At 44.8% G+C, this 12,821-nt stretch overlaps 1 protein-coding gene across 1 annotated transcript in view; it reads left to right on the top strand.

Annotated features, from left to right (window-relative positions):
• The window catches only part of MYO3B (myosin IIIB), a 342,729-nt gene that overhangs the window by 124,451 nt on the left and 205,457 nt on the right, over positions 1-12,821 (top strand). The window contains exon 8 of the mRNA XM_044304441.1: positions 3,578-3,643. Within this exon, the coding sequence (XP_044160376.1) occupies positions 3,578-3,643 (66 nt within the window). The remainder of the gene's footprint in view (positions 1-3,577; positions 3,644-12,821) is intronic.

Here is a 12,821-nt window from a genome sequence, read left to right as displayed (position 1 = left end):
CACCTTCCCAGCGCTGGTCCCGGCTGGACTGGGAATGGCTTGGTTCTGTGTCATCTACGGCGATCTTTACGGAATCTGGGAGTGTTTTTTTAATGGGGCACACATTTTGACCACTGTGGTCATCAGCTCTTAGGCCATACAACCCTTTTAATTCTGTGATTTTGCATTTATTGTTGGATCCATCCACACGGCAAGTGGTTGTTAGATAACTGCCAAACTATTATTGTGCTATTTTTGTATAGTTCCCAAAAGGGGACCCAAGAAGGGCACATTGCATGTGTAAGAACTGGGAGTCCTGAAAAGACATCCGCTGATGCATTCATATAACACCAGATATGTGAGGATCCTGAATATTGACAAATCTCAGTCTATAATTCTTTATCAGCATGTCTTATGTTGCACCTAGGGGACATCTCTTTAAGATCTGTAACATTCTTGTCAGCCTTATATCATTATTCATTATCTAATGCTAATACTATTGGATTTAAAATTGCATTGCCATCCTTTTTAATAGGTAAGAAAGCAAATATCATGTCATAGCAAAGCATGGTGGCAATTGTAGTCAGCATGGCTCATGTCCATGATAAACGGATGAGTTATTTAAAGTGTAACCGCCATGTTTTCATTAAAAAAATCAGCATATGTTACTGCTGCTGCAGCATTATGCATAAAGCAATGTTTAGTTTCTTCACATACCACTGTTTTCTTTGAGTTTTTCCCTTAGTTATGGCTGTTTTAACCTCTACAATATGAGGACCATCTCAAGATGGCTCCTCTGCCAGTTCTCTGAGGCCAAAACTGCTTTCCCTCACTTCCAATACACATTTGCTGTAGCCAGCAGCTCCTTGTCAGCCAATCAGATTGGATTACTGAGAGACACGCCTCCTCACTCTGAAGCCTAATGCAGGCAAGCAGTGTGAAGGACCGCCCCTCCGTCTTCCTGTCTTTTTAGCTGGAAACAAACAAGCCCTAGCAACGGTCTTTTAAGGGAGCAGTGGAAAGGGACAGGGGACATTAATGAAAGCTGATATTATAAAGTAATTACAGATCTTTTGACAATCATTGACAGAATAACTCGGGTATACCTGCCTAGCTGTAATAAAATGGCAAATAAATAAAAAATATGACAGTTACACTTTAAAGTTCTATAAGTTTAGCAAAATAAAAAACCTAGTGAACTACAAATTGTAATAGTGTTTTGATTGCACCTTACAAATCTACATACTTCTAATTACATCTCTAAGGCTACTTTCACATCTGCGTTTTCCTTTCCGGTTTTGAGCTCCAGCAGAGGATCTCAAAACCACAGGAAAACACTTCAGTTTTGTCCCTATTCATTGTCAATGGTGACAAAACGGAACAAACCGGAACAGAGTACACCGGTTGCGTTTTTTTCAGACACAAAAAAAATGGGGATGGCGCCCATTGATTTTAAATATTATGTATTACAAGGGCATGTTCATTTTCGATATAATACAACCGGATCCGTTCTGAATGGATGCAGCCAGTTGTATTATTCAACCGGATGCGTTTTGCTCCAGTTTTGAGATCCTCTGTCGGATCTCAACACCAGAAAGCAAAAGGCAGATGTGAAAGTAGCCTAACCATAATTAAAACAGTTTTGCCCATAGTTTTAGTGCTTGTATTCCCACTCACTAGGGGTGAAGAAGAAATGTTGGTTTGCCCCAAGGACAATGTTCCCTCTAAACATCTGTAGCTAGTGAGCCAGGAAGTATGGGACCTAAGCACTGACAATATAGGGCTGCACGCAGGTCTAGGGCAGTAAAGGTTATTTTCTACATCCTTGGTGGTCTATTTCAGTGAAGGGGTTAGTTTCTGTATGCCTGGTGGTATAAGGCAGCAAAGGGGTAAATGTCTGAATGTCTGTTGTACTATGGCAGTAAAGGTGATAGTGTAAGTAGTGGTGATCTAGGCAGTTAAATTCTATATGACTGGTGGTCTAGAGCAGTAAGGGGATGATTTCAGTACCCCTCATGGTCTAGGGCAGCCAAAGAGTTGATGTACGATTTCCATTGTCTATGACAATGAAAATCTTAATGTAAGAATCCCTGGTGGTCTAGAGCAGTGGTTAATGCTTGTGTAACTGGTGGTCTAGGGCAATAAAGGGGTCAATTACATTATCCTTAATAGTTTCAGATAGTAAAGGGGTTAATATAAGAATGGATGTCTATTGCAGAGGAGGGCGAAGGTTAATGCCACATACTTGAGGTTCAGGGGTCCCGCAACTCTCTAGCGTCAGCACTGTCCAGGCTGTAATGGGAGACTGAACACTGATAGCTCCGTTTCCTTTTTCTTAATCATAGAGATGAGTACAGGGAGGAGACAGAGAGGATTGAGCAGTTATTGGCTGCGCAGTTCTCTCTATGATTGAGCAGAGCTAGTTGGGATGACTTAAAGGGCTTCTGTCACCCCCCAACCCCCAATTTTCAGTTTATGACTTATTATATTTGCTAATGTAAGCAGATTCTATATATGCCCCTCTTACCTCGGGCTTTGCAGTAATTACAGTAAAAAACGTACTTTTATGATATGTAAATTTCTTCACTACCAGCAAGTTGGGCGGACTTGCTGGTAGCCGCCGCATCCTCTGTTTGAAAAAACGCCCCCTCCTCCACTTGATTGACAGGGCCAGCGAGCGCTCTCCTCCTCTCGCTGGCCCTGCCTGCAGCCTCAAATCCCGCGCCTGCGCCGTACCAGTCCTCATTCAGCGCAGGCGCTCTGAGAGAAGGACGCTCGCTTGGCCGCCCCTTCCTCAGCGCGCCTGCGCCGATGACGTCAGCCCTACACCCGGAAGAGAAGACTTCTCTTCCGGGTGTAGGGCTGACGTCAATTGGCGCAGGCACACTTAGGAAGGAGCGGTCAAGCGAGCGTCCTCTCAGAGCGCCTGCGCCGAATGAGGACTGGTACGGCGCAGGCACGGGATTTAAGGCTGCAGGCAGGGCCAGCGAGAGGAGGAGAGCGCTCGCTGGCCCTGTCAATCAAGTGGAGGAGGGGGCGTTTTTCAAACAGAGGATGCAGCGGCTACCAGCAAGTCCGCCCAACTTGCTGGTAGTGAAGAAATTTACATATCATAAAAGTATGTTTTTTTACTGTAATTACTGCAAAGCCCGAGGTAAGAGGGGCATATATGGAATCTGCTTACATTAGCAAATATAATAAGTCATAAACTGAAAATTGGGGGTTGGGGGGTGACAGAAGCCCATTAATCAGATCATCAAGGGGGACCTCAAAGAGTCTGCATGGGAGGAGACTTTCCCTGAGGGGGGACATCTTCTGCCGTTCAGCTTAGAGAGGTCATTGCCCATGAAGTAAGACATTGGCCTCAGAAAAACTGAACAAGGCTGCTCTGCCTATGCACCATTAGGTTGGTGTGGTCAGGATCATTTTCAACCCTGATTTTGACCCTGATCTTCAGATTTTTACACCAGCCTCATCATCTCTAATAGACTCCTGTGTTTAAAAATTGAGTTTTAACTTGCTTTACTGTTACATTTACTTTGCCTTTATTGTGTTTTGATGTTTTCAGTGGTACTGATAATTATGCCTGTCTTTCTAGAAACCCTCCTCCTACATTACTTCATCCAGAACAATGGTCCAGAGCATTCAGCCACTTCATTGCACAGTAAGTTGATAACTAGTCATACACGCTTTTTTCTTATTTATTACTTATTTACGTAGTGCCAACATATTCCATAGCGCTTTTATGAACATTCTCAACATTTAAAACCATATTACATTTACCTCCAATCTATAAGAGACCATGATGTCATCCCTAACCACTTATGAGAACGGTGTTTATATAGGGTTGTTTTATGCATGTCACAATGGGAAGGGGTCTCAGCAATCAGTTGGTAAATTTCAGTTATAATTTACTACAGTTATCCAGTGTAAATTATTGTAAATGTTTCAGCTGCTGGTGGCCCCACCCTTCATGGTTAGCATCACCTACTTTTTGAAAAAGTGATAAGAGCATCAGAGAAGGGCAGAAAGTCGCAATTTTTGCTCAAAATGCCATACTGGAGTATGAGGTTTGTAAATTACTCCCATTGAGTGAAAAACTGCAGCTTCAGCTCCCCCCTCCTCCTAATTATAAAGCCTCTTTATGTGCAGTCATTTTGTTTAATTTCAGAACCTTGAAAATAACAGACTAAACAATTTCCGCTAAGAGACGCGCTTATTTTTTATTATTTTTATGTTCGAAGTACTTTTGTTTATTTTTCTGGTGACAAATCTGGCTTTTTCTTATCTCCGGTGGGGCTGTAATGACTTTAAAAATGACCATTTTATCATCATAGAACAGATTTTACCTCCAGCCTGGAAGTCATCAATGGAGCAAATATTTTAATCTACCTGCCAGTATTTACCACTCCAAGATCTGAGGCAGCACTGATATGTAAGAGTACTTCAGTATACTTGATATAAAAGCAAGTGCAGTCAGCTACGCATCTGTCCTTTGCCCTTTTGCTGATACCTACTTTGCTTATGTTTTCCCTGGTGTATATGGAGTGATGAATGGATCTTTCACAGTTTTAAGATAAGGCGGTCGGAAAGTTCTTTCGTTTCTTTTGGTTGGAATTAGGAATCCATGAAAGATAAAAGAAGCCAGATTCAAACTAGTCTACGCTGAAAATCCTTTGGAATTAAAAACACTTCATTGTATAAAATCCTTAAAGGGGTTGTCCAGGGTTAGGAAAAGGGGTCTATTTACTTGAATGTGTCTGCGCTGCAATACTAAACAAAACCTAAGTGCAGCGAGCCCCTGAGGAGCCAATGCAGAGGATGGGAGTAGTAGTGGCCCTGATGAAGTGTTGTGTCACGATCTACTCTCTTAGGGTGTTGCTACTTGGAGATCGGTGCAGTGGAAATGTACTGTAGTGTTGAAGAATGAGGCTACAATTAATCATATAAAAGTATTTTTTACTATGAAGAACTTCAAATACATTCGAAAGCAATGGATTTCAAGTGCAATTTTCTCTCTGGCACCAGTAAGGAATATGGAGGCAGGTTGAATGGCTGCAGTTTAGCACTAGTATAGTACTGGCCTGTAGTGTTTTGGGTGATGGGTGTCTTAGCCATAGTCCCTCACCGCACAGCAGTGTCTCAAATACTGGTTGTAGATGTTCACTCTGCTGTTTGTCTTCTCAAGGATTTACTTGAGGCTTCGAGTTAGTTGATCTCTATGGAGAACCTCTTTCAAAAGCAGGAGCTCTGCAGTGTGCTTCCTTTCTCCTCTATGTCTGCACAGGAACTTGCCCTCCCGGCAGGAAGCAGGACCAGTCCTCTCCTACCAAGAGGGGAGGAACACGGTGGCTAGCCCTGTTCCTTGCCAACCATAGCCATCCATTCCCTGCTGGTAGTGTCAAAGTAGCCCTAAATTAGAGCATTTTAGATGCACTCTGGTGCTCCAAATCAATGTACCCCCAGGGGGTTAATATCCACGCGTGGTTGAGAGACTGGACACTGACACAGAAGTTGGTCAAAGCAATCTCTAACTTTTATTACATGGGGTAAGCGTATATACATCTTCAGAAGAGGGCAGTCTTTCACTGAGGCTTAAACATTGTTTCATTGGTCAAAAAGGAAGAAGAGATAAGAGAGAGGAGATAGCACCCTGGCTTCTGCGCACTGGGTCCTACTTTGGAATGTGAACTAATGTAAACATCTGGTTACCATCGCCATTTTGTAATGGAGTTTATCCTAACAAGAATACTGCCTACGTCATATGTGACACTTCAAAGAGGTGCTTCTCTATAGGCAGTGAATAATATATAAATATCATCGAGCCATATAATTGGCTTATGCACTCCTTCACAGTCTATATGACTCTCTATATAGCTCCCTTGTTGGGACGCCTGTACAAGGATGAGAAAACAGACACCTCTCACAGCACAGCCCTTTGCCCCCCCCCCTCTCTCCTCCAGTCTTGAAACAAAGAGGGGGTAGACAAAGTTAACTCATTACAATCCTAGATATACAAAATATAGAATAAAATTCACACATCTTTAACAGTAGTAACGGCCATAACATACAAAAATACATAACAATACATAACAATACATAACACAAAACAAACTATACCAAATCTCAGGTACATTTCGTGCATCTTTTAAAATTTGCAGAATGTACGATGGTTTTTCCATAGACTTCAATGGGGTTGTTAACATAAACAGAAAATCCGCAACAAAAACAGAATAAAAACTGCAAAAAAAACACACAAAACCTGAAATAAATGGTGTGGATTTATGTACATTTTTTAATGCAGTTTTGTTGCAGACTGCATACAAATCTGTGCCTAATGCAAAAGTCCCCCTGACAGGTAAATATGGGCCCATACTTTTGCACTCATTAAAGGGGTTCACCGGGAATAATTTTAAATGGCCCCCAGCTACCTGTCCTAGAATGACGGGTTGCCTTCACTTGAAGAGCTGCCTATGGGAGTGAGGGGGCAGTGCCTTACTTTACACTATACTGCTCTATAATAAATGGTATTGATGCAATCCTGCCTACAATTTGCCATCATGGCTGAGCAGCCTGACAGGAACACTCACAATGTGTAGTATATACAAATGCCAGAGCATAGTGTGTAGTGAGACCAGGGCCGGGGGACAACAGGTGGGTGAGGGTAGGTGCCTGCCTAGGGTGCCACCTAGCTACCCATAAGAGGGGGTGCAAACATGGCAGATCTGCAAAACACGGATACGGGCCGTGTGCATTCCGCATTTTGCGTAATGGAAGGGCCTGCCCCTAATAGGACAGTCCTATCCTTGTCTGTAATGTGGACAAGAATAGGACATGTTCTATTTTTTTTGCGTAATAATCATACGGACATGGAATGTACATGGGGTTATTTCTGTTTCTTTTGCAGCCCCATTGAAGTGAATGGTTCCGCATATGGACCGCCAACAAAATGGAACGGTCACGGGAAAAAAATAAGTTTGTGCGCATGGGCCCCTATTGTGAGCCAAAACCAGTAGTGAAGCCTACTCAGAGATCAGGTGTAATGATTTGATTTGCACGTATTCTGTGTTTTTGACCCTCACCTGGTTTTGGCTCACAATAACTGACCAAATAACTGAAGTGTGAACTCAGCCTAAGTCTCTGGATCTGCCCCTGACTGCTTCTTTTAAATGTGTTTTAATTTCTTTATTAGGAGGTATTCTCACTTTAAATGTAACGGGGCGCCGAAGGCGCACTCGGTCTCCCATCAGCCGCAGACCTGCTGCTTAGCTTCAGGAGTGAGGATCTGTGTTTGACCTCGTTCCCAGGGCGGCTTTGCTAGCTGGGAGGCTCCCTGCTCCGAGGTCTGCCTTGAGCGCGAGCTGATCACTCGGTGCTCGACTTGTCTGTCTGTCGGTCATGTGACGCTGGCCACGTCACATGACCCTCACTCCCTACTATAAATACAGGCGGCCTGCTGGCTACAGGTTGCCTGTGATTTTAGTCTCTTAGGCTGTGTGTATTGTTAGCTACACTATTGATTGACCTCTGGAATTTGACCTTGACCGTTTTCTGATCTCTCTTTGCCTGCTCCCTTGGTTTTGACGCTACATCTCGGATTCTGACCTCGGCTCATTCTCGGATTTGCTACCTGCCTCTTCCCTTTGTATTGATGTGACCTCCCGGACTGTTCTCGGCTAGCTGACCCACCTTTGCCTTCTCCTTCACAGGGTACCTCTTTCTTGTCCACTTCCTTGTCCATTTGTCTGCCTGCATCTCGCGTACCGTTCCCTGCCTAGCTGTCACGTACCCTCTCGGTTCCTTCCTCCCCTACTCGCCACTTACGGAGGTTAGGGACTGTCGCCCAGTTGCGCCCAGTCACCTAGGGCGGGTGGTGCAAGTAGGCAGGGACAGGGTTGAGGGTGTCAGTCTAGGGCAGTGATGGCGAACCTGTTAAAGACCGGGTGCCCAAACTGCAGCCCAAAACACACTTATTTATCGCAAAGTGCCAACACGGCAATGTATCCGGAATACTCCAGTTCAGTATAGTATATTTTCCATGTACTTTATCATATAAGTATAATGACCTGCCTACATCCAATGTGCTGTCCGTGCTGTTCATAGTGCGCCCAGCGCTGTTGAATGGCTGGTAAAGTCCAGAGTATATTGGTACACCATAGACTTTTTCCAGGGTGCGGGTGCCCACAGAGAGAGCTGTGAGTGCCGCCTCTGGCACCCGTGCCATAGGTTCGCAATCACTGGTCTAGGGGGTGTACTTCCTTCTACCTTCCCTTCTCGTGACATTAAATTTTTGATTGGTGCGGGGCACAATTTGCCTGCTCCGCCTAGGGCGCTGAACAACCTCGTCCCGGCCCTGAGTGAGGTCTCGCCCCAGACAGCTCTGCAAGTGGAGGCAACCAGTCCCAGTGCTCATGTTCTAGGACAGACATTTTAAATAATTCCCGGAGATGCCCTTTAACTTGGGCTAAAGTACCATCTGAATTGTCCTGCTGCCAGCCCTCCATACCAGCAGTATTCTGTCTGTTTCGGCCAGCACACATCGTCGTCTACAATGGGAATTTTCTTTTCCTTACAATAAAATCTGAAAACTGTGCGCTTATTTATCTCTTCTTGGTAAATTGTTCACTGTGCATTTCCTGACCCAAGATTACGCAATCTGCATTTTTTGTAATTTAATCATCTATGCAAGCAATTTTTAAATGTGTTTCCTTTGCAATAGATCATGAGGTAATGAAGCATAGAACAAGAGAGAAGTATTAAGGATAAACAATTCAAAGGGGGCCGTAAATTCACTTGGCTCTGCAGAGATCGCGCGGCTGCGACAACGTTTTGCAATATAATTCCTAGTAATAATGTTCGGAGATGAAACCATTGTTTATTCCTGTGAAATGACGAGGCCAATCGACATTAATAATCAGTATTCCATTCATTTAAATTAAAACATCAGGGCGCGGAGTGGCGAGCCTTCGGCCATTTGGGATAATTGGCTCATTTATTTGCATTAGTTATGCATTTGTCAATACTAAACTTCCTATGGTGTGGTTATGATAAATTAAAAATCGCACGTCTCAGAATTTCATATTACTTTTCTGTGTGGGATCAACATTTGGCAGCAATATTCTTGTAATTTTCTTGATGAGCAGTTTGCTGTGTAGTAATTTAATTAGTAGAAGAGAATCTGAATGCAGTCACAGTTTTGTCTTTTTCATTTTATCATAAACCTAAGTTATTTCTAGTTTCATGACACACATGATGGGTCCAGACTGCCCAGGGAATGTGTCACCAAACTTTTTAAATCTATACGTTTTTATTAGTTTTCAGACATCAAGCACTAAGGGTACAGACATACGGTAGATGTCATAAAAGTATAGATAATCACATATAATAAAAGCAAAACAAGCAAAACAATAACATACATAAGGATACAACAACATAATTGTTCCTCAGCAAGTATACACAGAGCCAAGGATCAGGCCAAAGAAGCCATACTGTATACTTAGAGGCCTTCCATGTGTGCCACAGCCTCTCAAATTTGGGGTAGGAGTGTTTAGCTAGGGCCATTGTTCGTTTGTAGAAGAATGTTAAATTCACTCTGACTATAACATCAGCGAGTGAGGGAACGGTAGCACTCTTCCAGTTAGAAGTGATAGCCATTTTGGTGGAAAGGAAAACATGAGCGATAATCAACCGCCCTCTGAAGGGTATGCCGTCTATACCAATAAACAGGAGGGCTAATGCAGGACAGGGCGGCAGGGAACTACCTAATAATTCTGAGGCTAGAGAGAACATCTCCGTCCACAGTGATCTGAGAAGCGGCAATCTCACAGAATGTGGAAGAGCATACCCCTTTGGCCACAAGCTCTCCAACATAAATGCGTGACACCAGGAAACATGAAACTTAGCATCTCTGGGGTATAATACCATCTCAATGTCGTTTTCACAAAAGATTCATAGTGGGTCACACGTGTTATATTCTTTTACATAAATCGTGGAGCACTTTGCCACTGAATTGTTGAGAATGTGGTGCTTAGTTCTCTTTCCCATGTGAGGAAGGGAGTAGATTTGACAAATGTGTTTTTGTTGTTTAGTATGATGTACACTGGGCGAAGGGGAGTTGGAGAGACGGCAGGTTTGGACCACAGTTCAAATAACAGTTTATTAGCTCTGATCTGTAGGGGGAAGGTGGAAAGAAGATGCCCGACCCAGAGATATTTATAAAAGTCTGAGTTTGGGATGTGGAAGACATCATGGAGGTATTCAAAGGAGTGTAGTTCCTTCCCTTGAAGCAATTTGTGTACTAAGCAGGGGCGTTGCTAGGGTCTCAAAAGATCCGGGGCACAAGCCCCAATAAATATCCCCCCCCCCCCCCCCGCACTATGCTTTGCTATACAGCGGCACTTACCTGCAGGGCCGGTGCAAGGATTTTTGCCAACACAAGCGAAGCTACATTTTGGCGCCCCCCCCCCCCCCCCCACCCACGCTTCTCCTCTCTGTGGTCCAGGTATCTTCTCTCTGCTTCAGACAATGGCTGGTTTAAGTACCATATTTTTTGCCCTCTAAGACACACCTAGGTTTTAGAGGAGGATAATAAGAAAAAAATATTTTCCATTACACCTCAGGTCAGATCAGCAATCAGACCCCCAATGTTAATCAGACCTCAGCTCACAGCCCCAATCAGACACCCAATGTTAATCAGACCTCAGATCAGAACCCCATGTCACACATCATCCCCCAGCCATCAGCCCCCAATGTCACATTTCTCCCCCTCCATGTCACATTTTTCCGCCCTCCCCCAGGGTGCGCCCTAAGGCGGCCGCTTGGTCTGCCTTATGGTAGCACCGGCCCTGCTTACCTGTCACATCCAGCGCCTTCAGGGGACGTCTCCTCTCTGTCATCATCTTCTCCATTCGGTCTGGACAACTTCTCTCAGCCGCCTCGTCTCTGCAGAGTGTGACACACAGACATCTTAGCTTCCTCACTTTCTATCATTATCCCCCAACTGGAGTCCCCACAGTGTTATCCTGCTGCTTGCTATGCCAAAACCTCAACCCCCCCCCCATACCCCCAAATACTATCCTAAAGAAACATTACTGCCCCCCATAGTAATAGTGCTCCTCATAGTCCCACCAATAGTAATTCCCTTCTAGAATGCCCTTATTAGTAACACTGCCCCAACCGTGATAATGCTCCTCAACAATGCCCTCCCATATTAATAATACCCTCACAGAGTCCCTAGTAGAAATAAGGCCCCCTATTGTTCCCCCAGTGGTAATAAAGCTCCCTACAGACCCCACAGTAGTAATAAGGCCCCCATAGTGCGCTTAGTAGAAATAAGGCAGATCTACAAGACCCTCCTATAGAGCCCCCAGTAGTAATAAGAACACCTATAATGTCCCCTGGATTTGCAGTGCTCCCTGTAGTTATAATCCTCCCTCCACCATACGGTCCCATGTAAATAACATCACCTCTTCCCCAGCCGCCTCCAACGCACAATCCCATGTAAACATCACCCCCTAAGGCTACTTTCACACTTGCGTTCGTGCGGATCTGTCATGTACTTGTACAGGACGGATCCGCACCGATATAATACAAACGAATGCATCTGTTCAGGACCGATCCGTTTGTATTAGATTTTAATTTCTAAGTCCCAATACGGAGCCGTCCTGACTTATATTAAAAGTCAATGGGGGACGGATCCGTTTACAATTGCACCATTTTGTGTCAATGCAAAGGGATCCGTCCCTATTGACTTACATTGTTAGGCTACTTTCACACTAGCGTTCGGGGCTCCGCTTGTGAGCTCCGTTTGAAGGCTCTCACAAGCGGCCCCGAACGGATCCGTACTGCCCTAATGCATTCTGAGTGGACGCGGATCCGCTCAGAATGCATCAGTCTGGCAGCGTTTGTCCTCCGCTCCGCTCAGCAGGCGGACACCTGAACGCTGCTTGCAGCGTTCGGGTGTCCGCCTGGCTGTGCGGATCCGTCCAGACTTACAATGTAAGTCAATGGGGACGGATCCGTTTAAAGATGACACACTATGGCTCAATCTTCAAACGGATCCGTCCCCCATTGACTTTCAATGTAAAGTCTGGACGGATCCGTCTGAGGCTACTTTCACACTTAGAATTTTTTTTACAATATAATGCAGACGGATCCGTTCTGAACGGATCCACCGTCAGCATTATATAAGCGGATCCGTCTCAGACGGATCCGCTCTGAACGCTAGTGTGAAAGTAGCCTAAGTCAGGACGGATGCGTTTGGCTCTGCAAGGCCATGCGGACACAAAAAACGCTGCTTGCAGCATTTTGGGGTCCGCCTCCAAAATGGAACGGGGGACCGCACGGAGCCGAACGAATGCATTCTGAATGGATCCGCATCCATTCAGAATGCATTGGGGTTAAACTGATGAATTTGGGGCTGCTTGTGAGAGACCTGAAACGGATCTCACAAGCGGATCACCAAACGCAAGTGTGAACGTAGCCTAAACCAGTGTTTCCCAACCAGTGTGCCTCCAGCTGTTGCAAAACTACAACTCCCAGCATGCCCGTACAGCCAAAGGCTGTCCAGGCATGCTGGGAGTTGTAGTTTTGCAACAGCTGGAGGCACACTGGTTGGAAAACACTGGACCCTAAACATTAAGTCCCATGTACATAAACATCATTCCCCCCCACCATCCACTTTCAACATACAGTCCCATGTAAATAACATCCCTCCCTCCCCCAGCCACCTCAAGCACACAGTTCCATGTCAATAACATCCCTCCCTTCAGCCCTAAAATACATCCCAGTTAAATAACTACAACTCCCAGCATTTCTCTGCCTCTCCCTTCACTTACCTCTCC

Source organism: Bufo gargarizans, chromosome 8 (assembly GCF_014858855.1).
Source record: "Bufo gargarizans isolate SCDJY-AF-19 chromosome 8, ASM1485885v1, whole genome shotgun sequence".
Classification (NCBI taxonomy): Eukaryota; Metazoa; Chordata; class Amphibia; order Anura; family Bufonidae; genus Bufo; species Bufo gargarizans.
This window is presented reverse-complemented; position numbering and strand designations above follow the sequence as displayed.